General features: G+C 39.4%; 1 protein-coding gene across 1 annotated transcript in view; it reads right to left on the bottom strand.

Annotated features, from left to right (window-relative positions):
* The window catches only part of RYR3 (ryanodine receptor 3), a 265,043-nt gene that overhangs the window by 21,931 nt on the left and 220,255 nt on the right, over positions 1–22,857 (bottom strand). The window contains exons 77-89 of the mRNA XM_083743873.1: positions 17,325–17,421; positions 14,570–14,676; positions 13,741–13,792; positions 10,000–10,056; positions 9,301–9,400; positions 8,515–8,594; positions 8,202–8,278; positions 4,982–5,055; positions 4,728–4,745; positions 4,178–4,258; positions 3,513–3,601; positions 1,597–1,725; positions 708–812 (exon numbers count right to left, since the gene is read on the bottom strand). Coding sequence (XP_083599999.1) covers positions 708–812; positions 1,597–1,725; positions 3,513–3,601; positions 4,178–4,258; positions 4,728–4,745; positions 4,982–5,055; positions 8,202–8,278; positions 8,515–8,594; positions 9,301–9,400; positions 10,000–10,056; positions 13,741–13,792; positions 14,570–14,676; positions 17,325–17,421 — 1,066 coding nt within the window. The remainder of the gene's footprint in view (positions 1–707; positions 813–1,596; positions 1,726–3,512; positions 3,602–4,177; positions 4,259–4,727; positions 4,746–4,981; positions 5,056–8,201; positions 8,279–8,514; positions 8,595–9,300; positions 9,401–9,999; positions 10,057–13,740; positions 13,793–14,569; positions 14,677–17,324; positions 17,422–22,857) is intronic.

Raw genomic sequence — 22,857 nt, 5'->3', positions numbered from 1 at the left:
ACGGGGGAGTGGCTTGCTGTTCAAACGCAGCCGCGCCAGCGATCCCCACCATTGCACACACATTTTCTTCGAGTCACCCACCCTCCACTCCCTTTAGATTAGCTTTTCCTGAGACTTTGCTATGGACCTCTGGTTGGTCGCCCTGTTTAACCAGGGGGCCTGGTAGGAGTTTTTTCCAATTGGCTAAATTGGCCCGGCCTCTTGGTTTTTTTCACCTACCTTGTTGCAACCGTCACAACGTTCGTGGTATTTGGCGGTTAGGCATTGGAATGTGTTGTTGGTGTTTCGGGTGGCAAGGTGTGGCCATCGCCTTCCCCGACAATTTTGGGTATTCCGCTAAAGGAATCCGGTGGTCGTGGATCCTGTCCGATGCCCGTGTGGCGGGGGGCCATGGCACGACCCTCGGTGACATCAGGAAGAGAGCCTATAGTTGGATTAGCATCAACAGGCTTTCCCTACTGGTGGTTAACCCCTCCTCAGACTCATCCCTCTACGAGTGGGTGGAGTCTAATGTTCCGAGGTCCAATGCCTAAGCCAATACCTTCTCACATGCTGTAATCAATAAAGTTGTGGCCTTTACCTTACCCATTAACCTTACATTCTGTGTCCACGTGTCTTTATTCCCCAAGCGGGGATCGGGTCCTCGAATCACAATCAAGTGGTATATAAAAATATTGTGAAATAAATAAATAAAAAACACAATTTACCTGTGAAAGTTTCATTTGCATGTTAGCAAAAACATGAAGGAAGCCAACAACCGCATCCCACAGTCTACTGTGAGCCAAGCTCTGCTGGTTTCCAATGCAAGGACCCTAAAATTAAGGGGAAATGCTTAAATTTTCTATTTCAAGCAGCTGTTCTGATAAATAAAAAGTTGACAAAAGATATGCACAGTCACAAAAATTATTTTGTATACAATTTAATGTATTTGAAAACTAAAAAAAGATATATTACATTTTTATTTGAGCAATTTTTTATTCATTTGAGGCAGATGAAGAAGCAGAATGGATGTGGGACAAAATGAAAGGGGGTGGAAGTGTGGGAGGCCGTGAATATAAAGAGCACCATCAGCAGATCAGGAGACACAACAGAAGTCATGCAGAGAGGAAATATGTTGGTGGAGTGTGAAGCAGCAGGAAAACTAACTGCAAATCTTTCTGAATGTGAGCCCTGTATATAAGAAGGTGTGGGCTGATCACTCTAGGGGTGACCGTTTGTACTACAAAATCATTGCTAACAACTGGGCCACAAGAATGGATTCTTGCTACACTTCTGATCTAAGCTGCTGGTCAGAAGGAGCAGTATTCCTGCAAGGGGACCCAGCAGGTGACTGAAGACATATAACGTCTATGTTTTCTTTCCCTTTCATCATAGGTATTGTGGAAGAGACACAGTTAGAATCAAACACTGTGAATCATTTGTCTGCAGATATCCCCCCCCCCCATTGTATATAGAGAGCCTCTTCTACAGCTGGTGACCATGAAATTCTACTGAGCACAGCCTGGGCAGACCTGTTGCTTTCATAATCCATGCAGTACTTTCACATACACACCCATGTACACAACATGAAGCATAGAGAAACTACGTGCTACTTACTTGGATATATTCAGTAAGTGAATTAAAAATCTGTTTGGTCACAGCCAATGCCTTAGAGAAATTACGTTGTCCAGATTCATCAATGACATCTTTTCCAGAGTAGTACCAGTAGAAGTCACTGATTGATTCCTAAGAATAAACAATAGGTGGGTTTCCCCCCAACGTTTTGTGAGGGGCTAATCAAACTGCATCAAATATAAATATATATATCTATGGAAAATGCCATTAGCCAAAGGGTAAATGCTCAGATTTTATAATCAAGCACAAACGAATAATAAACATATGCAGAACAGCAAGAGTATAGACAGCAAATAAATAAGCATATTTATATTTTTAGTCATCAAACACTTGGGAGAACAGGGTGGTTTCAGGGCGTGACTGAAGGGTATCTGCTCTTTTCAGCAGTGGCTCAACCAAGCAATGATCCAACCCCTTCACAAGAGTGAAAGAAATGGGCCATAGTTTATCTTTAGTTGCGAGAGATTAACTTAATCCCCTACTTCAATACCCTCCTCGTTGGACTAATATATTACAAAGTATCTATAATACCTATGAATCAACATAGCTACCTTTGCATTTGATATCAGGACATAAAATCACAACAAGCCAATGCCTCATCTAGTCCAGCATTCTGTTTCCACAGTGGCCAACCATATGCTTCTGGGAAACCTGCAAGCACAAGGGCACCCTGTCTATAAAGGCACCCTGTCTATGAGACATTCAAACCACCCTAACCTGCAAGTCCATAGTTTCTTATCAACTTTCGAAAAAGTTCGTATAGCTAATCTCAGCCTAGAATCCTATACCAACTTCCCTTGGAACACTGCCTGCTAAATTCAACATGGCTTTCTTCTGAGTAGATATGTGTAGGTTTGCATTTGCAGGAAACTGCCCACTTCAGAGGTAATCAACATTGCCAAAGGGTTAGCTTTTCTTTCTCTTCTGAGAGTTGCTCAAAGATGGCAGTAACCGCTGAGAATCTATTCAGCAGTTCTAATCAGTTCCATATCAGATGGAAGCTTGGTTAGTAAAGTTGTGGCCTTATTTCTCCCTCACACCCACCGTAAACACCATTGAGAAATAAAAAACCTTTAAATTCACTTTTCTCAGTCACTATGCCTCTAGACTGGACAGGGCAAGTGTGGCATGGGACCAATGACAGTCCAGGTGTTGCTGGACTCCAACTTAAGAAAAAGGTAAAGGAACCCTGGATGGTTAAGTCCAGTCAAAGGCGACTATGGGGTGCAATGATCATCTCGTTTTTCAGGCCAAGGGAGCCAGCGTTTGTCCACAGATAGCTTTCCGGGTCATGTGACTAGCATGACTAATCTGCTCCTGGCACACAGGAACACAGGAAGCCAGAGCGCACAGAAACACAGTTTACCTTCCTGCCACAGCAGTACCTATTTATCTACTTGCACTAGTGTGCTTCTGAACTGCTAGGTTGGCAGAAGCTGGGATAGAGCAATGGGATCTCACTCCAACTAAATCACATACAGGGGCACAATACTATATGATAACCACAAACAGCTGCTGAAGGTGCACGGCTGTAACAACAATATATTTGTGATAGACAAAATGTCATTACTTCTTCAATATAGATATCAATTTCGCCTTAACATCCACATTGATAAGCATCATCAGAATCTTGTTGATTCTCAAGCCCCTAGGCTCTACAATAATCCCTAAGAGAGTTTGCATGTAAACTCAATGTAACCCTCTTTTGAATTTCTGTTTTGAATACAGTAATAATTATATTTGTGTTGGATGGTTCCATGCTAACTGGCCCAGTGTCATGGGAGCTCTTTAGGAAAAGTGGAGAACAGAACCAGCAACAGTAGTGAAACCCCAAAATCTATCTCAATATGGAGAATTTCTAAAGTAGGAAGTGAAATTAAAATAACTCTTCAACTTACCTGAAGACGCAAAAGATAATCAACTGTGCTAATAATAATATTAACTGTGGTGGTATTGCCCATCTGAGTGCGCAGGTAGTTCTGAAAATCTGAAAATTAAAATAAAAGGTGGTGAGTAAATGCAAGCTATGAAAATATTATTACAGTAGTTCTATATTTGTGTTCCTATCGAACAGCGGTGTGCAAGGTGGTTCCCTCCAGATGTGCTTGGGTTCAACTCGTTTCAACATCAACCAGAATGGCTAATGGTTGGGGATTATGGGAGCTGGAGTCCACATTGCCCCTGATATAGAAAATGAAACATCTGAATTTCTCAGTAACTGTAGCTGATGGATACAACCACAGAAACATTCTTATAGTAAGGCAGCATTCTTTCTTAAGCAAGAGCTATCAGAAATAACATTTGCATTTCCTCCTACACATATTATTTTGCCACTTAAAATATGCATAATTTATAAAATGGCAATGTGATTTCTAGTTAGAAACAACTACTATATGTTAAAAATATTTTTTGAGAATTCTGAGGTACCATTTTATCTGAGAAACTGATTAATTAATTCTCTATGCTAAAGGACCGAAAATCAGTTTAAATGAAAAATATATTGTATTGTTAGTCCTTTCAATGAAGGATTTCAATGAAACAATAAATTTCTCAGAACACTTACCATTGTTATGACCTTCACACAGCAGTTGTAAAAATCTAAACAGATCTTTAGTAAACTCATCATTCTGTAGTACTTTCTCACCTTGAAAATATACAGTACAATGAATTATGCAATCATCAGTCATTTCCAAAACATGCAGAACAGATAGTCTTCCAACAGCATCCTTCAAACTAAGTGATTTCAATAAAAAGCAAATACTGTAAGCTGATTTACAGTAATTTTAAAAAAGAAATGTACTGGAGAGAATGATAAAAAATAAACTATGAAACAGAAAAAAGCAAAGCCAAATATTTAGCACTCCAAAGCATTCATGATCAAAACTACAGGACTAAAGATCTAATAGGAAATGGTTAGTCATTATCAAACCATGCCTTAAATATGAAAGACACTTCTTTAATTAAGCATCAACTTGATTCTCCAAGCTCAACACGCAACCGGCTGCAGACCATGAAACTAAACCTAAAGGGTGTCTGGAAAGATGCAATTAAAGAAGATTTCTTTCTCTGTTTGCAACACACAATAGCATCAAAAGCTGTAAACCCAAACATACCACGCTCACGTACGATGACTGTGGATCAAAGAAAAATAATAATAATATAGGATAAGCAAGTTATAAGTTACACAATATCTTTCGTTTAACTGTTTCTCTAGGAAAATTAAAAAAACACCATAATAGTATAATGCTATATTATTTTAACAAGGTTATCAACAGAAGAAACTTTCAAAAGACCCAACCAATTTGGTATTAAAAGGGGGGAAATGAAGTGTAATCCTTATGTGAATTAGAAGTATGAGTATACTTACGTGTTCCTTCTTCAGTAACCATTCCAAGGCCTTCTGCTTTATTTTGTCTCTCAAAGGCATTCAAGTCAAGAACACTTTTTAAGAAAAAGACAATTCAGAAAGGATTGCTGTATCTAATAGCAACAGAAACCCTGAACTGCTGGCATACAACAAGCAAAACATACAAACAGTAAAAATGAGTTATAAAGGTTTTAAAAGGCGGAAGGTGACGGTTGAAATTTTAGCACTACCGAAGATGGTGGATGACCTCACTGATCTGTAAGGGGTCCAAGTTCCCTCCATAACACATGCCTGCTTGAAAATATTCCATCTATGGATATCGGGGCAAGCGACTGCGTGGATAAGTTGAGATGAAAATGAACGGAATATACCTTAAGAATAATGTTTCCTCTTCACTCTTTCGAATCACAATGAAGTTGGCTTCTTTTCCATTATAATTACCACCATTTGGTGAAGACATAATATTCTTAGGAAACCCACACACTTTTAAATATCAAATTAACAGAAGAATCTGAATCTCTGGCTATGGAGCAGCAGGGCAGACCTGCTGGATCTGGTTGTGCCTGCTTATGCTGGCCAAGGAGGAGGCTGGGTGTTGTTGTTTAAAGAAAATACTGTGCCAGCTCCAGGCTGGGGTAGCTGAGGGGCACCCTAGGACTTTGGATCCACTGGATCTAAAACTTCTGACATCCTGACCCTATTGCCAACGGTAGCTTCCTCCCCAACTGGGTACAGCAGGAACCTTTGCAACTGCAGAGCTACCCACAAGCAAGGCTGTCGAAGCATCTGCCATATCTTAACCCCCATGCAAAGATGAGGGGATTAGGACAGTGTACAATTACTGCGCTAACAGTGCAATTCTTTGCATTCTTCTCATAGGTTAGAATCACTGAGTTCAACAGGGCTCATTCCTAGATAGGTTTGTTCAGTAGTGCAGTCTAAAGCCCATTTATTTGGAATTAGGCCACACTGAGTAAATGTTAGTGAACACAATTTTGAGGGGGGGGGGCAGGATAAGCAAATATTTATTTCAGTAACAACCTACAACACCCAGATTTGATATAACATCTCTACCATGAAGACAAGAAACATATACCACCGACTCTTTCTGTTATTACCATGTCTCTCTTGTCAACTAAATTTTCAACTGCATGTCTCAAGTGTCAGAATCAAACACTTGATAAACTCCCTTGAGGGTTTCCAAGTGTTTGAGAGTAATACTCAAAGGTGCAATGGCTAGCAAGCCCTCCTGTCTCCAAAGGAAAAAGCCTTGCACTGGAGAAGGGAAATGTAATAGCAGATAGTCAAGGACTCCAGCAAAGACAGGAGAAGTGTCTCACCTCTGGTAGGAAATGTTTTATATTATACCCATAAGAATAAAGACTATTGCGTTAGCTCAGCGATCATGTCACTGTGTCTGTAGGGCCGTTTCTTTCACCCCAATTTTTGTTTGTTTAATGGTGTTGCTGTTTATCGTTATGTAACACCAAAGATTTAAACAGGGGGGGAGAAAGAACCTCTGACGGAAACCTAAGCTGCTCTTTAAATTCACCTCAGTTGAGAAAGCTCTCTGGGGATTTGGCATGAGAAGTCAGGGGGTGAAAAGTGCATGTACCAAATCTTCTCACTGCATTTTAAGTAACACGTATAACCTAATGGATGCAGTTTCTGAGAAAAATGCAAGTTCATGCACACATTCCTTGATCACGATGAGTATCAATATATTACCTAGGAGTGGTAGGTAGGTAAAGCAGGGGTGTTATGGTACAACAGCGTCTAGGACAATTTGTGGCATACAGTGGACATAACTTTCTTCTTGTTTAGTCAGAATATCCTTTCTTGTAATTTGAATCCATTGGTATGGGACCTAGCCTCTGGAGCAGCAGAAAACAAGCTTGCTCCATCTTCCATGTGAGAGCCCTTCAGATATTTGTAGATGGCTATCATACACATCCCATGGGGTCACGAAGAGTCGGACACTACTAAATGGCTAAACAACAACAATCATAAACATCACCTCTCAGTCTTATCTTCTCCAAGCTAAACATACCCAATGCCCTCAACTATTCTTCATAAGACTTGGTTCTCAGACCCTTGATCATCCTGGTGGCCTTCCTCTGCACACATTCCAGGTTGTCAATATGCTTCTTAAACTTCTTAAACACAGGACCAACCAATGCAGAGTAGAGCAGTACTATTACTTCCCTTGATCAGGACACTATACTTGGTTGACGCACCCTATAATCGCATTTGCTTTTTTTGCTGCTCCATCGCCCGGCTCAGCCTTTTTGCATTATGCCTCGTCTACAGTTACAGTCGTGCCACAAGATCATCCATGTGGCCAATGATTATGTCCATTGTGTATACTGTTGTCCACACAGATACACAGTATGAGATACATATTGATGCAATGAGCAAATATTACTAATTCCATTTTGAAATGTATGTGTTGAAAGTATGGAACAATTTCTAGTCTATTTACTTGCAAGTGATATTAAAGCAAATTAAGAGATATATTCAACTAACATTATGATTATTTGGAATGGGGCAATTTGCTGTCTAAACTATGTCAAGAATATCCTTGAGTTCTAATACATAAACAGCACCTTAGCTGTCATTGGATGTCATGAGAAATGTCTTTTTTTTTGTAAAGAAAACAATCCGTACTTAGCCCCAACCTCCTCATTCTCTCTTCCTCCTTTGACATAGCTGCAAGACCAAAAGCTTCCAATTCTGTTTTTGATTAGTCATAGTTTAGTATTATTTCTAAATCATAAACTTAAGTTAGGATTTAGGTTAACCTAAACTATGGTTTAATGAAAAAAGTTAGGTCCATGTTTCATTTCCATTGCAATAAATCATGGTTTCTCATGGCAATGAACAGTTGTCAGTTTCTAGTTCGTCTTTAATATTTTTCTATACCCCATACTACCCAGTTATCCACAAATATAAGTTCATGTGGAAAAATCATGTCTGAAGCAGTAAATTCATGAATATAGCCATAATTGATTCTGGTCATCACAATGGGGAGATATCACAATTGCAGGAATTGTTGCTGGCCAATAGCTATCTCTCATACTAGCATTTAAATCCCACATCACATTGGTATTTTTATATCACTTGGAAGAGATTACATGGAGAGAGGGAAATGTCTAGCTTATACATACAAATTGGCATGCTGACATAGTTAGAAGTAGATCGTTATATTTCATGACTTTACCTGCAAGATTGCATTAAGCCAGAAAGACTCTGAAAAAATCCAGCATCTTTTTTCTCCTTCAAATAGTCCAACATTTTCTGAAAAAGAAAGGTTGAACAAAAGAAGAAGAGATTTGGTTTTTCCTTATTTGCGTAAAGAATTTGCCAATTTACTTAACATAAGCAAAAAGAAGGAGAATTTTCTGTAAAAAAAAATTCATTCTCCAAACATAACTGAATTCTCAGTAGTAATTCAACTTCTCAAAGCTTTTAACAGTAAAACATTAGCAAAATCAAAGTAACATACAGATCTATCACATCCAAATATGGCCCACCTGTTGAACAACTGAGTTTCCTCCATTTAGAACAGCAATACCAAGTTTCAAAGTTTCAACTACCATGTGTCCCATTTCACCTGACAATCAAGAACAGAATAATTTTATAGTTAAGTAATTACTATCCAAAAACATTTCTAAGCAGCAGCACCTTACTCCACATCCTGAGATGCTTTTCAAAGTTTTGAATGTTTAAAAGCATTGCTATATGTGGAACTGTTGTACTTCAGTGCACACACACAACTCCTTTGATTCGAGCTGAAGTAAAGCTGAAGCGAATGTCACTATAACAATTGCTAAAGTAAAGCAGATCATATATATTCATAGCAATGAATCTAAGCACTGGTCTTTATTTAGTCAAAGAGGCACCATCCATCCACAAGGGGGATATGTCAAGGTGCAGGAGTCCAATTTGTTATTCTGAAGAATCCTCAGGAAGAAGCTATTCCAAAGAGCCCAATGAGGACTGAGCATGTCTAGCTGCCACAGAAAGCTGACTGACTGTTGGAGAGCAGGGAAGGAAAATCAATGGGTGGGGAATAGAACAGAGAATCCTGAAATAGAGTAAAATAAAAGCCAGCCAGATAGAAACAGGAGCACTCTACAGTACAACATATTCTTGCAGGTCCCACATGGATGGCGTGGTCATTTATTATTGTAAGCGTTTTGGTTTTTCTAACGTTAGTATGTTTAATGTGCAACTATCATCTCCTCTGTGGCCTTCAGATAGAATGGAATATATTTCCAAAGAAACAAATGAATATATAACATTTTACGGAATGCTACCTTTACTGGCACTAATCATCTGTAATACCATCTCTGCTGCTCCTCGTTCATGGAGTCGAGATTGCTGATAAAGAGTTTTTTGCTTTTCCATTTCTTTTTCCTGAGAGAGAAGATACAGACAGAAGTATTTGTGTTTCCTTGACATATAATGGTATCTGCCATTAGTAGCCAAAAGGTGAGTAAGAGTAAAAAAATATTAAACTCACTGTTTTACAGATTTACCCACAATCCCATTAAACCATAATCAACAGGACTAGATCTGCTGTGAATTGGATCATCAGACAAATAGTGCAGCAACATCTGGTATTTATTTTTATTATAGTTTTCCATAACACTTTTGTATAATGAGACTTCGCTTGCAACTGGAGTAATAATGTGCATGAAATAAAAGCTATGGAAGGAACAATTTGAATTTAAAAAGAAAGATAAGAAGCTTTTCCAGGTGTATGGAACAAAAGGTAGGAAAAAATGAAGTGTATGAGAGAAGGTAAGAGGAAAAGTCTTTAAAAATGCAGGCAGGATCAATCTTAAACATTGTTTGCAGTAACTGAAAATATCATAATCATAATGACATTCATAAATATGTATGCAGTTCTCAGGGAGAGTTTAAGTAAACTTTCTAACTTCTGGTAAGTTTGAATAACACATTATTCTAGCTCATTAGGCAAAAGGTTTATACTTTAAGAAAAGTTAACTCACCTCAAATGTCTTCTCTTTTTCTTCGTCATCATCATCACTTTCTCCACTCTGACAGCTCTTTTCTCATTAGAAGGAAATAGGTTCAGATTGAATTAAACTGTGCTATTTTACATTTATTTGGTTATACTGTTTTGAATGAGCAGGTAAAGTCAAAGAGTGGTTTAATATATCCAAGCAGAGTCTTAAACCTTTCTCCAAAAATTGTTTCTGACTTTCACATACAGAGGAGTCAGACAATGAATACAGTTATAGACATGCATTAACAAATTGTTGAATTTCTTAGAAGGCAGGCACATATGGGAACTATTTCCTCCTACCCAGCACCCACAAGAGGAATGAAACATTGTGCTGATTCTAAATCTTCAAACCTTGCCAGAAATTATATAGATTTCCCCCAACTCACCCACCCACATCCTAACCAATGATTGTAAAGTACCCAGACAAGAAAAGTGTATGGCGGACAGAGATGCTTTTCGTGGTGTGGACAGCGAAAAAGAGAGTGGAAGTATCAGAAAGGGCTAAAACTTTTACATCTGCTCTTCCCCATCCCTTTCCCATTTTCTCACATGTTGTACTTGCAGTTATACACAGTGATTTATCCCCAGTCTTTCCAGCCAAACCAAACAAATATTCCAGAGGTGTTGGTCCTAAAAGTCAACTCAGTATTATCAACTGGCCTCAGGTACTCCACTTTTCAATTTATGAACTGGCTTCCAGTAATTATATTTTCTTTTCATACCACATTAGGCTAAGATCCCTAGCAGCTCAGAGTAAGTGTCCCAACCGTGTACAAAAGCCAGCTATCTTCCAACTAACCCTCATTTAGGGTTCTGTTTCAGTTGGTTTCTCTCTCAGTGTTCTCTGATCCCCATGGCAACAGCCATTCACAGAATTCATTCTACCTGGGAATGCTCAATTGTGTCTCCTATCATAATGCTATCAAGCCTGATATATATCAGTATTTCCTCTGAATGGTCATTCTCTATCTTTAGCAACTTTCCAAACCTGAGGTTATTTTCAAGCCCTAAAACAGTATTCTAAACCTGACGATGTCTTTCATCTGATTAACAGTTTTTAAGTTGGTCTGCCAATAAATATTATTCCCATAAAACACAACAAAGTCCCTCTTCCCTCCTACTCCTCACAAGCTTCAAGCATTCATTCATTGGCCAAGCAAAGGAACAAGGTCAGGGTGAATATAACATAATACCCTACTGGATCAGGCCACTGGCCTATATAGTTTGGCAGCCTGTTCACCCAGTGACTAACCAGGAACCTGTGAAAAGCACAAAGACAGGACCTGAATGCAACAGCACTCTATCATCTGCAAGGCTCATTTCTATCAGTAGATATGGAACATAGCCTTTAACAGCTTTATCCTCGATGAATTTGTCTAATCCTTTAAAGGCATCCAAGTTGGTGACCAACACTGCTTCCCGAAAGATTGAGTTTCATACATGTGCTGCGTAAAAAAAGGACTTTCTTTTATCTGTCCTGAATATCCCAAAATGAGCTTCATTCCCCCCCCCCCACGAGTCCCAGTGTTACAAGACATGGATTCACATGTTTCTCTTCACACTTTCTCCATGTCCTGAATCCTTTTATTAACTTTTATCGTTAATATTCTGCCTTCTGGAAGAAGGTACAGGGTTATAAAGACTAGGACAAGCCACCTGAGAAACAGTTTCTATCCAAATGCGATTTTGGTTTTATATGCAGTATAAGATAGTATCTATGTGAGCATACTGTATTCAATTACGGGGTATCAGAGTTTTTAGGGGTTAACCAGGCTGGGATAGTTGGGATAGCAGCCTTGTTGGTTTTTGAATGTCTGATGTAGATTTTTTCAATTTAGTTGCTCTGTTTGGGACAATGACAATAAAGATTATCATATTGTGAGTCTCAAAGGCTGCAATCTTTCTTTACAAGAGAGTCGCTCCAATCCTTTGGTCATTTTGGTTGCCCTTTTCTGAACCTTTTCCAATTCTACGATATCTTTCTGAGGTGAAGCAATGAGAACTTTCTGAGGTGAAGCAATGAGTTCTCCAAATGTGGGCATTGCAAATGAGGCATACCCTGGTACTAAATTACTCTTGGGACCCGGTATCATCATCTACAACAATTCTGCGAGAAGCCTGTCCCTTTGGGGATTTCTAGCCTGCTGGACTAAATGCTGTATTTGACAGACAAAGCAACACTACCTCCAGTATTGTCCTTTCCTGTCCTTCCTATAGAGCTCATATCCAGAGAACCCACTGGTTCTCTCAGTTCCATCAGGTTTCTATCATGCCCACTATAACAATGCCATCCTCCATGATTGAGCACTGCAGTTCGCCCATCTTGGCTTGCAGACTTGTAGCATAAGCATATGCACACTTGTATACAGCCTCTCTCTTCAAGTGTCTTTGGCACTTGCATTTTGACCTGTGGTGCTTTGGCCTTTCTGACTGCTATCCTGTGCCCCTGTACTCCTGATGCCTAATTCTACATCTCCCCTGTTTAAATATTCTTTAATTTTATCTCCTACATCCCAGAAGATTTGTTCCAAATCAGATCCTCCTCAGCCACTGTTGACTTTCCTCTCTCAATCAGTTTAAAAGCTGCTTTGGCATCTTTCAATTTTAAACATCAATAGTTTGTTTCCATCCCGCTTTAAGTGGAGGTCGTCCACCCCCTCTTTTTTTTCTTTTTACCAATTTGGCTTGTCCAGAAGGTTCCCCAGTGCCTGAAAAATTCCAAACCCCTCCTCCCAAGACCATCATCTCAACCATGCTTTGCGACTAAAATGCTGCACCTGTCTAGCTGACCCCATATGTTGGTCTGGTAAGATTTCAGAGTTACCTAGGACGTCCTGGCTTTCAGCATCCTACTCAGCAACTAAATTTTGCTTCCAGGACCTCATAACTACACTTCCCTATGTAGCTGGTGCCAACCATCCACCACAGCCACTGACCTCTCCCCAAGCACTATCTAATAGGCTACCTAGGCAATGTGCAACAACAACAACCTTTTCAACTATTTATGGTTTTAATAATCAAATCACTCACTACCAGGATCCGTCCAGCCCTCAGAGAAGTATCCTTGGCATAAGAGGATAGCTGTTTGTCCTCCAAGAAATGAGTCCCTTCTAAGGGAATGTTTTGCTCTGCTTCCAAGATGGTATATTATGTACATGTGTCATGGGGGTATGAGGGGGAAATGGGGCTCTATTAAGCCTTATGGGAATCCCTTCACATATGAGTACTGTCCTGATGATGGACAAGAGAAGGGCTTTTTTTCAGCGGGAACTCAATTTTGGCACCTCTCATGTGGGTGCCATTGACATTCTAAGAGAACAAGGTAGGTGTTTATGGTGAGTTCTGGCACCTGGTTTTTTTTAGGACAGGATCAGTTCTTAACTATCAGCAGAACTTATGTAACTTCACCTGTTGAAAACAGCAAGAATGCTAAAATAGAAAATGTAATTTGCTGTTTCAATTACATAGTTAGGAATTAAACAAAAACTTAAATGTACCCCTTAAACAGCTTATATAGAATTAGAAGCAGCTGCTTCAAGGGCATAGTTTCACATTAGGTATACATTTTGTGTAATACTAAAACCAGGCAGCTGAACTGTCAATAGGATAAAAACAGATTACAGAGATCTATGAAAAAAACAGCTGAAGAACTAGAGTATTTGTTTTAGGGTACATAATCACCTTTGTCGTCACTGCAGAATTAACAATGAAATTAGATACTCACCATTGCCATCATTGCTGAATATGCAGTGTACAAAGGGTCATTTTCCAATTTGCTGTAAGAAAGTGGAAGTCTTATTAAAACAGCTTCTGAAGAGGACTTAAAAGTCAGCAGTTATAACATCTGTGAGCTGCAGTTCCAATAATCATCAAAGCAGAGAGACTTTCATTTTCTTGCAATCCCATGATACGATCTTACAACCCTATAAGGTTAGGAACTTTGTCAAATTCTTTGTTAAAACATATATTTACCATGTGCATTCACAACTGAATAATACATCTGTGTACCTCACAAGAGTGGAATTTATTTATCCGCTATTGTACTCTAAAAGTGCTTGCAAGCAGCCAGAGATTTCAACCACAAATTTTCTATGGTGCTGATGATTATCTGCGATCGTATCAGGTATGAAATTGACTTCCCACAAGAGGATTTTGAGAAGGTTGTAATCTCACTGTTAAACAGGCATACTTCTTAAAAGTTTTAACATCGACTTACTTTCTACTCTTTAATCTTATTTAAGATTAAAACCATTTAAAAGTGGCACAGTAACACCCACACCTAACAATAATAGCTTCCCACATATCTTCCCACACACTACTCAAAAAAGGACCACCATTTCCCCTCTAGTTGACAGAAATCTCCACTGTCATCTCCAGCACTATAGCAATGGGCTAACTATGTGGGACATCCAAGCAAATGGAGCAGTTCCCTGATGGATCGTGTTCTTATTTTTATTTTTAAACAAATCAAACTGTTTCTGGAAGTGGGGGACGACTTAGAGTGCAGAAAAGATGGTGGGTCTATAATACAACTTTGAATAAAGTGCAGTTACCTTCGTTCGGTTAGAGCATTCCGGCTGAAATGAAGAATGATCTGATGAAGAGGATCAGGATGTTTTTCAGTTTCCTCCTCCTCCTCCTCACTTTTTTGCGGGGGAGTCTGTGCAATAATTATATCGGGTACATGAGTAATAAAAGAAATGCAATGAAATGCAATAAACCTTTTGCAATCCAACCATCTTGAGTCACAAGATCTTCTCTAACATAACACCAGTACATTTATAAATGTTTTTGAACAAAGTATATAAAGAAATGTAACTAGTTATAGGAAAACACTGGTTTTGATGAGATGCCCATTATGATTCAGGGGTCTGATTTGTTCTGTCTGGCCTGCCTAGATACCCATAGAACCCAACAGGTGCTACTGATGGCACATCAGTTCTATGGTTCACGATTCCATGATTTCTGAAGTCTATACAGAATGGATTGGGCCTTCTTTGTCAACCCTACAGAGTCATCTGAGATGGATGGTGGTGGGAGCACTTTATTCTGTGCAGAAAGCAGCTGTCTCTGAGCCCTTAGATGCTGTCGCTTTTCATGAGAATTACACTTTCTTCAGAGCGTATGAAACATAACACATACCTAGGTCAGACAAATGAAGTGCGTAGCCCATTTCTCTCTCTGCTTGCCATGATGCATGGTTTTATGTACAACCATCCACACAACCTCTTACAAGAAACACAATAATATAATCTCTCTCACGCAAATCATATAGCTTCTTCAATACCTCTGACAACTCAGCTGTAAAAGCATCAAAGCCAATCTTTAAAAGACAATCCTCTGTACAATATTTTCCACCACGCTAAATAATCTATGGGTGGGTTCTTAGCACTATCAAGTCATCGCTCTTCCACAGTAAACTTCAAACAGAATTGCAACTGACTTTCCAGGCAATTGCAGCTATTGCACTTTCCCTATATGTTCATCCTGCTATGTTCTGACAACTCCCATGGCATATCCATTGTGGATGTGGAAGAGAAGATTTAAAAAGCTGTTTGTCTGAACTGAGAGTTGGGTGGGTAATTCTAAGAAATACTTTGAAAATTAAAAACATTTATTTACTTAGCATAAGGTACTTACCTAATTTGAGCGTGATTGTTCATTGCTATTAACGCAATTTCCAATTTTTTTTTTTGTTTCGGACTGGAATTCTAGACTGGAAATATTAATTCTACAAAAATTGCTAAAACTGCAGAGGCTAGAAATACGTTTTTCTTTTTAAAATCAATGCTGTAGTGTTATAGCACTGCACCATATTTTTGCTGCCATTTCAGTATTTTTTTTTAAGTCATAAAAGGGTTTTAGTACTAATTTAAGAAGTGATTTAAAAATTGAGGGGATTATAAAATGTTGCCCACTACACTGGCGGAGGAAGAGGGGGGCGGGGGGAGCGCACCGCCCCTGGCAGCCTGATCCTGGTGGGGCTCCATTGCAGCTGCCCCCCCCCGCTCGCACTGGGCGCCCCCGGGACGTGCACCAGCCCTGCCCCCACCTGCTCTCCGCCCCCAGTGCTGGAGCATGAAGCTCCGCCACTGGCCCACTACAAAGAGATAGATGAGATATGATAGTTTCACCTGCCTGATAACTTTACTATCCTTGTCAAAACCACATCTCTTTAAAAGATGGAAAAGCAGCATCTACACTCTCAAGTATTGCACTGCTTTTCTATTCCTCTAAAAAGCACCCAGACTTTCTGCAGTGAGAAAAGAAAAAGGCAGAAGGAGCACTAGGAAAATTACAAGCAGATGATGATGTTATGAGGAGCCCTGCAAAATGTGAAAGAATGCAAAATGGTGGTCCCTCACTTAATGCTTAATGTAGATGCAGCTTATATCAGGGACAGCTGAAATACACTTGTATTTTAAGAGAAAAGGAATATTTTTGGTCAGTAAACTTTTCCCACAGTGATAGGTTAATACCCCTTCATATCAACTGTTGAAATGGTTACAAACTAATAGAGGTAATTAACTAATAAAACTATTACTTGGTTTCTCCACTGCATTCATGTGATGGAAACCTCTATTAACGATAGCTAGGGGAACGAATCATTTTACATGTACACAGAAATAAAACAATAATTAAATCACTTCTTAGGTTGTCAGTTAAAAAGAAGACATCTAAAACTGTCTGAAGCTTAGAAATACATGCATATACTTATCTTAATTAGAGTTAAGTTCTGATAAAAGGTGAAGTAGAAGCATAAATAGTTCCAATTTTCATATATGGAAGGAAACTTTTGCTGCTTAATACTGTCATACAAGTTTATAGTTCATTAGAATACCACTCTATTAGAGTATCAGGAGAAAGCCAAATTAACTTGTATAACAGCTTAGAAATGTTAAAATAAAAAGGAGGGTTATGCAATAACCAAAATCCAAACAACAAAGAAGCATTAATTGTGTTAAGCCTTCAAAGAAAATGCTAATTAAAACATAGGAATTGCCAAGCTGAACAAAGCAGAACAATGATAAGTTTTAGTTCAAACTATATTTTTTAAAAAATAAAAAAGCAATTTCGGATATTGGCATAAGCCATAGCTGTGTCCATGGATGCACAGAATATATCAGTGTTATACTGCACAGCTTGGCTATTTCTTTCTGATACCTTATATATTTAAGAACATTAACTCTGGCATAGGAAAAGAGTGATACACATTTTAATATAGACAGATACAGATATAAATATATAGTTAGATAATATGGATCAGTGTGGGCATTTGAAACCGGGACCAGCCATATCTGTACTTACAGCCAAATCCTGAACTAGTTTCTCCTCAAAGGAATATTCCTCTGTTTCTATCCAATATTTCTGATAACCATGGAGGAACAGGTTAATAGAGCGGTGCCTGGGAGGGGGGGTGAAAGTGAGATCAAGAGGGATAAACGGAATACAGTATAAAAGCTTATGCGGTTAATGATTAGTAAGCATATGGATTTTGTACAATTGTGTTCCTCTGATTGGTCAGTAAATATTTTTTTAAAAACCCAGATCATTGTTTTTGCCTGTTACTATGGTATTTATTTTTGTGTTTTTATATTGTAAACTGCCCTGTGATCAATCCTTGGATGGTGATATAAAAATAATGATAAAATAAATAAGCAATTTCCCCAATGTTTGACGGAAATTAAGTTATACAGAATGTAACTTACAATAGATAGACAGAGTATGCGGAAAAAGCTTTCATATCTTTACATTCCATTGCATATTCTACTGCACATACAACAGAATCTAAATAACCTCAGAGCACTTGGGGTGTGTGGTGTGGTTTGTTCTACAATTTGTTGGGTTTAAAGTCTCTTTTTTGTTGAGGGGAGTCACTGGCCATCCGCCATTAGGTTGTCAGTGCTCTCCCGTGTGTTGCGGCAAAATGGGGGCGGGCTCTCTGCTTAAACATACGTTTTCCAGAACCAGCCCAATCCCCACACAGTTTGGATAACCCTGTTATCCCCCAGATTCCCAGCTGGGGACTGGGAGGGATAAACGCCCAATGCCAAGGTCTCCCTACATCTGAAAGTTTAATAAAGTTGTGGCCAATTTTAATCCCATAACATGTTGTCATGAGTCATTATTCCTCCCAGGGGTCACCAGGGGCTGGAGGGTCTCCTCCTGGCCACGCAATAAAGGCAAAGTGAAGTTAAATAAAATACAGCTATGGATTGAGGGAGAAAAGACACAGACTAAGCTATCTATGCTATTTAAGGTCTAAGGTAGAAAAAGAAAAAACTGAGGTGGGAGCTAATGGCAACTGGCTGGCAAAGGCAGGGACAGAACTGCATTATGGGAGCCCTACGTCCCAAATGATTGCTACTTTCCTTCAACCAAGGGGGTAGAGACCTCAACCCATCCTACTGAACTGGAACTGGGAATAGGGGAATGTGTTGCGGCTTGTTCTTCCTGGACTTTGGTGAGGCATCACTGGTGATCCATGGGTCTATAAGGATCAAAGGGTGCCACCAAAGAGATGAAGCATTGTGCAGCCTGGTCCCTCTTCCACCTGCAGTGAGGGTGGGAAAATTAGGGCCTTTGAAGCGCCAGCCTCAATCCTCACAGAGAGCCTCTCAGCCCTTCTAGGAAGTGTCAGAGGCAGAGTGGGGAAATAACTCAAAAAAAGAAAGAGAGAAAGAAATGCATGTAAGAAGAAGCCCGCTTGTGAATTGGGCTCATACGTGCTCCAGATTTGCATGGCCGGTTGCCTCATCAGGCAGAGCCTCATGAAGCAGAGCCAGTTTGGACTGACCAATCAGAATCCCTTATTAAATTGTACAAACTCATTGTATGACATCATATCATGGCTGTGAAAGGAGTAAGTGTGTGCGTAAGCAAGAGGCTCTCCATTACATTACCGTTAATGTGAGTATGAGCCTGTCATATTGAGTTTTTTCATGTACTTTTTCCAGCCATACACGTTGGAAGGTGCTCAGGTAGAAATTGCTAATTTTGTGTCTGAAGAAAAGCATATAGGTTTCAACTAACAGTAAAAACACAATTATAGTAAAGCAGTTAAGAGCAAAGGTTATCTAAATATGTAAAATATATTAATAATTTTACATCTCATTTTATGTTAATAGTTTTGCATCTCATCTCATTCTGTCCAAGTTCTATATGGCCATGATTATATTAAAAATAATGACGGCAATCCTAAGTATTAGGATTCTTCTTAAATACGAAGGTTCAATTCTTCAAATGTCACACTCAAATACAGATATTCACATTCATAACATAGCAAGTCCATACAGTTTGCAGTCCACCATGCCAAAATTGTATGCATAAGCAGGGATATCCCATTGTCACGAAGGGTAGTCACAAATAATTCCATATATTATTGGGACTCTTGTTCCCCATCTCTGCTGTTACTCAAATTGTGTCCCTCATTTTTAAAATATTGTGTAGATGTCAACAGAAATTAGAGAGTGAGACTGAAATCACACACTTAGTTATGCCTACGTAATCCATAAAAGCAATGTCTTAGATTCAAAGAAATGTTAAGGAAATTAATGTTAAAAATTTATCTGCCATTCTGCAGCCACCTACAGCCTCTAAAATCCATTCTGGAGGGTCAGATATGCCTCCTGAGCAAGATGAGATGAGGTGTGCAGCTGTTGAGGAGAGAATATGTTTTCATTCTTTTTTTTTTAAAAAAAGATTTACTATCACAAGGAACTAAACAGCAGTACACATCCTAAATTATGAAAGCAATCAAGGCCAGTCAAACAATCATAGGTCCAAACACAAAAAAGAGAGATGCAGGTATATCTGGGTGGACTGCAAAATTTTGACCAGAGGTTTGCATTAATATCAATAAAGCTTCAGCAATCCTGAAATATATTGTTAAACCATTTTCAGACATTTTCGCCCCACCAATAAATACTCAAATATTGAGTTCTCCATTTCCCAAGGCAACCTGGAAGCTAAAATAAGAAAAATGCAAGAAATGTATAATTAACATATTACTGATTGTGGTTCAAAGAGAATGGACTGCGTAACACTTGCATAACCATCAGGTCTATTTGAAATAATTTCTAAGTGGTTTCCTAAAAGGATCTTGGGCACAATCCATCCTCCCCTCTAGGTGCAGCACAAAGAGCTGAATATGTGGGCGAAGGTATTCTTAAGCCCCAGCTCTTTTACTGACAGGCACAGAGCTGTATGTGCTGCCATTACGTGCAATGAGAGGTTTCGGCTTCCCTCCAGGAAAAAAGCAGAAGCAGAGCCCCTGCTTCTCTTCATATACACTAGCGGCCAAAATTGTGGAAATCCTTTTGGAATAGTGCATTACCGAGGTTTGATGGCTCATAACACCTAATTGGCTCTCTAAACACACATGCTCATTGGCTACATTCAAATGAAGGAAAGCTACTTCCTATAAACCTAATCAAGTTGTGCTTCCTTTTTCTGGTTATTTGGCTATAACCTTTGATGGAATACAGATATTGAACAAACTTTGCTGCATCACATTCCTCATTAAATTATCTTTCCATTGATATATAATTTTATGGTATTACAAAAAAAAGTGGTGTTATGAGCCATCAGACCTCAGAAATACACTTTCCCCCAAAGGTTTCCACAATTTTGGCCACTAGTGTGGGGCATATTTGCCTGTCCATGAACTAACTTCAGCATGAAGGGAGCCTGAGAAACTGACAAAAATAGTGGTAATGGGAAACAAAGTTGCCATACCTGAGGATTGGAAAGTGGCAAATACAACACCATTCAGAGGTCTAAATAGGAAAATATTGTATGTTGTGTGGAGTCCTCAATCTACGCGTGCATTTGCATTTTTTGATTTTGATGGTTCAGGCAGTGGCTCTGTTTCTTATATCCAGTTATATAGTCGTATAGATATTTCTTTTCCGAATGGTTTTTGTATGGTTTTGTCATGGCCTTTGGCTAGTACAGTGGCACCTCAGGTTACATACACTTCAGGTTACATACGCTTCAGGTTACAGACTCCGCTAACCAAGATATAGTGCTTCAGGTTAAGAACTTTGCTTTAGGATGAGAACAGAAATTGTGCTCCGGCGGCGCAGCAGCAGCAGGAGGCCCCCATCAGCTAAAGTGGTGCTTCAGGTTAAGAACAGTTTCAGGTTAAGTACGGACCTCCGGAACAATTTAAGTACTTAACCCGAGGTACCACTGTACAATAAAGCTAGTTTATTTACTTAAGAATATGCAACACCATTTTTAAAAAAGGGATTCCAGGGAGATGTTGAAAATTACAGGCCAGGAAGTTTAAACTCTGTTCTGGGAAAACTGCTGGAAAACATTGTTAAAGATAAGATAACAAAGCATATAGGTGGAACAAGTCTTGCTGAAGCAGAAATCAGCATGGCTTCTGCAAGGGCAGCTTCTGTTTCACTAACCTATTAGAGTGCCAACAAGCAACTAGAAAGAGGTGATCAAATTGACATAGTGCATTTGGGCCTTCAAAAAGCTTCTGACAAAGTACCTCACCAAATTACCTTACTGCCTGAGTAAGCTTAGCAGTCATAAAATAAGACGAGAGATCCTCTTGTAAATCAGGTTAAATTTACAAGAGGTTAAATAACAGGGAGAAGGACAGATAGAAATAAGTAGACATTTCTCCCAATGGAGGGATGTAGAAAGTGGAGTCCTGGGACTGGTGTTGTGACCTGTGCTTTTTAATGCATAAACAGTGCTAGGGATCTAAAAGGATCTGTCCAAACTCTCTACCTTTGCTTATATGTTGGAATCATGATTTCTGGACTCAGCGCTGAGCCTGTACCATTATTAGACTAAATTAAGATACCTTCCTTGCTCTCAAATAAGACCCGCTGTAATTGGATTTTGGGGCAGGAGCATGACAGAGGGTTAGACAAATTCGTGGAGGACATAGTGACCAATGACTACTAACCCTGATGCTTACGTTCTACCGCCACTGTAGAAGGCAGTAGAATGCCAGCTGTTGGAAACTGCAGGAGGGGAGAATGCGGCTGCATTCAGGTCTGCTTGCAGGCCTCCCATAGGCATCTGGTTGGCCACAGTGAGAACAGGAAGCTGGACTAGATGGGCCTGATATAACAGGCTGTTCTTATGTGAATACTGCATGAACAGGCTGGCCTCCAGCCTACATCTGCAGCCCTAGGAAACTTTTTTGTGGGAGTCATGCATGAGATTTCCATTGCAAGGAATGGCACAGCTGTTTACCCAGCATCACACATTTCCAAGTAAGGGCTGGCAGGAAAGGAGAAATATGCAGGAGGAGATGCAGCATGAAAAACAACAACAATGCACGTGTAATTGCAGAAGTTGAAACTTGTCAATTAACATATTTCATAAAACAAGCCTCCCAAATTTTAGGGTTAAGACCTTAACCTATCACACTTAAAACAATGGATAAATAATTAAATGGTGTTTAAAATATTAAAGGCATGATCCACTCTCTCATGTCTAGGAAGGAATGGGCTAGCTTGCCCTACATATAGAGTAGGGTTGCCATTTTCCAAAAAGCAAAAACCAGGACACCCTGGAAGTTTTAACAAAAACGCCAGCAAGCCTCAATTTTTTTATTGATCCAGGACAAAGCGGGCCCCCAGATGTCAATTCCGTCTTTGAAATCCAGGTAATGACTGGGAAAATCCGGATGTATGGCAGTCCTAAGATAGGAGGTACATACAGACATCCCATACATAGCAGCAGATAACTGGGCCCACATGCCTGGCCAAGGGATAGTGGCAAAAGGGAAGGATGGGTAGTTCCAACAGTACAATCCTATGGACGCCTGCTCAAAAGTAAGTTCCATATAGTTCAGTGGGCTAACTCC

This window comes from Podarcis gaigeae (genome assembly GCF_964106915.1).
Source record: "Podarcis gaigeae genome assembly, chromosome: 1".
NCBI lineage: Eukaryota > Metazoa > Chordata > Lepidosauria > Squamata > Lacertidae > Podarcis > Podarcis gaigeae.
This window is presented reverse-complemented; position numbering and strand designations above follow the sequence as displayed.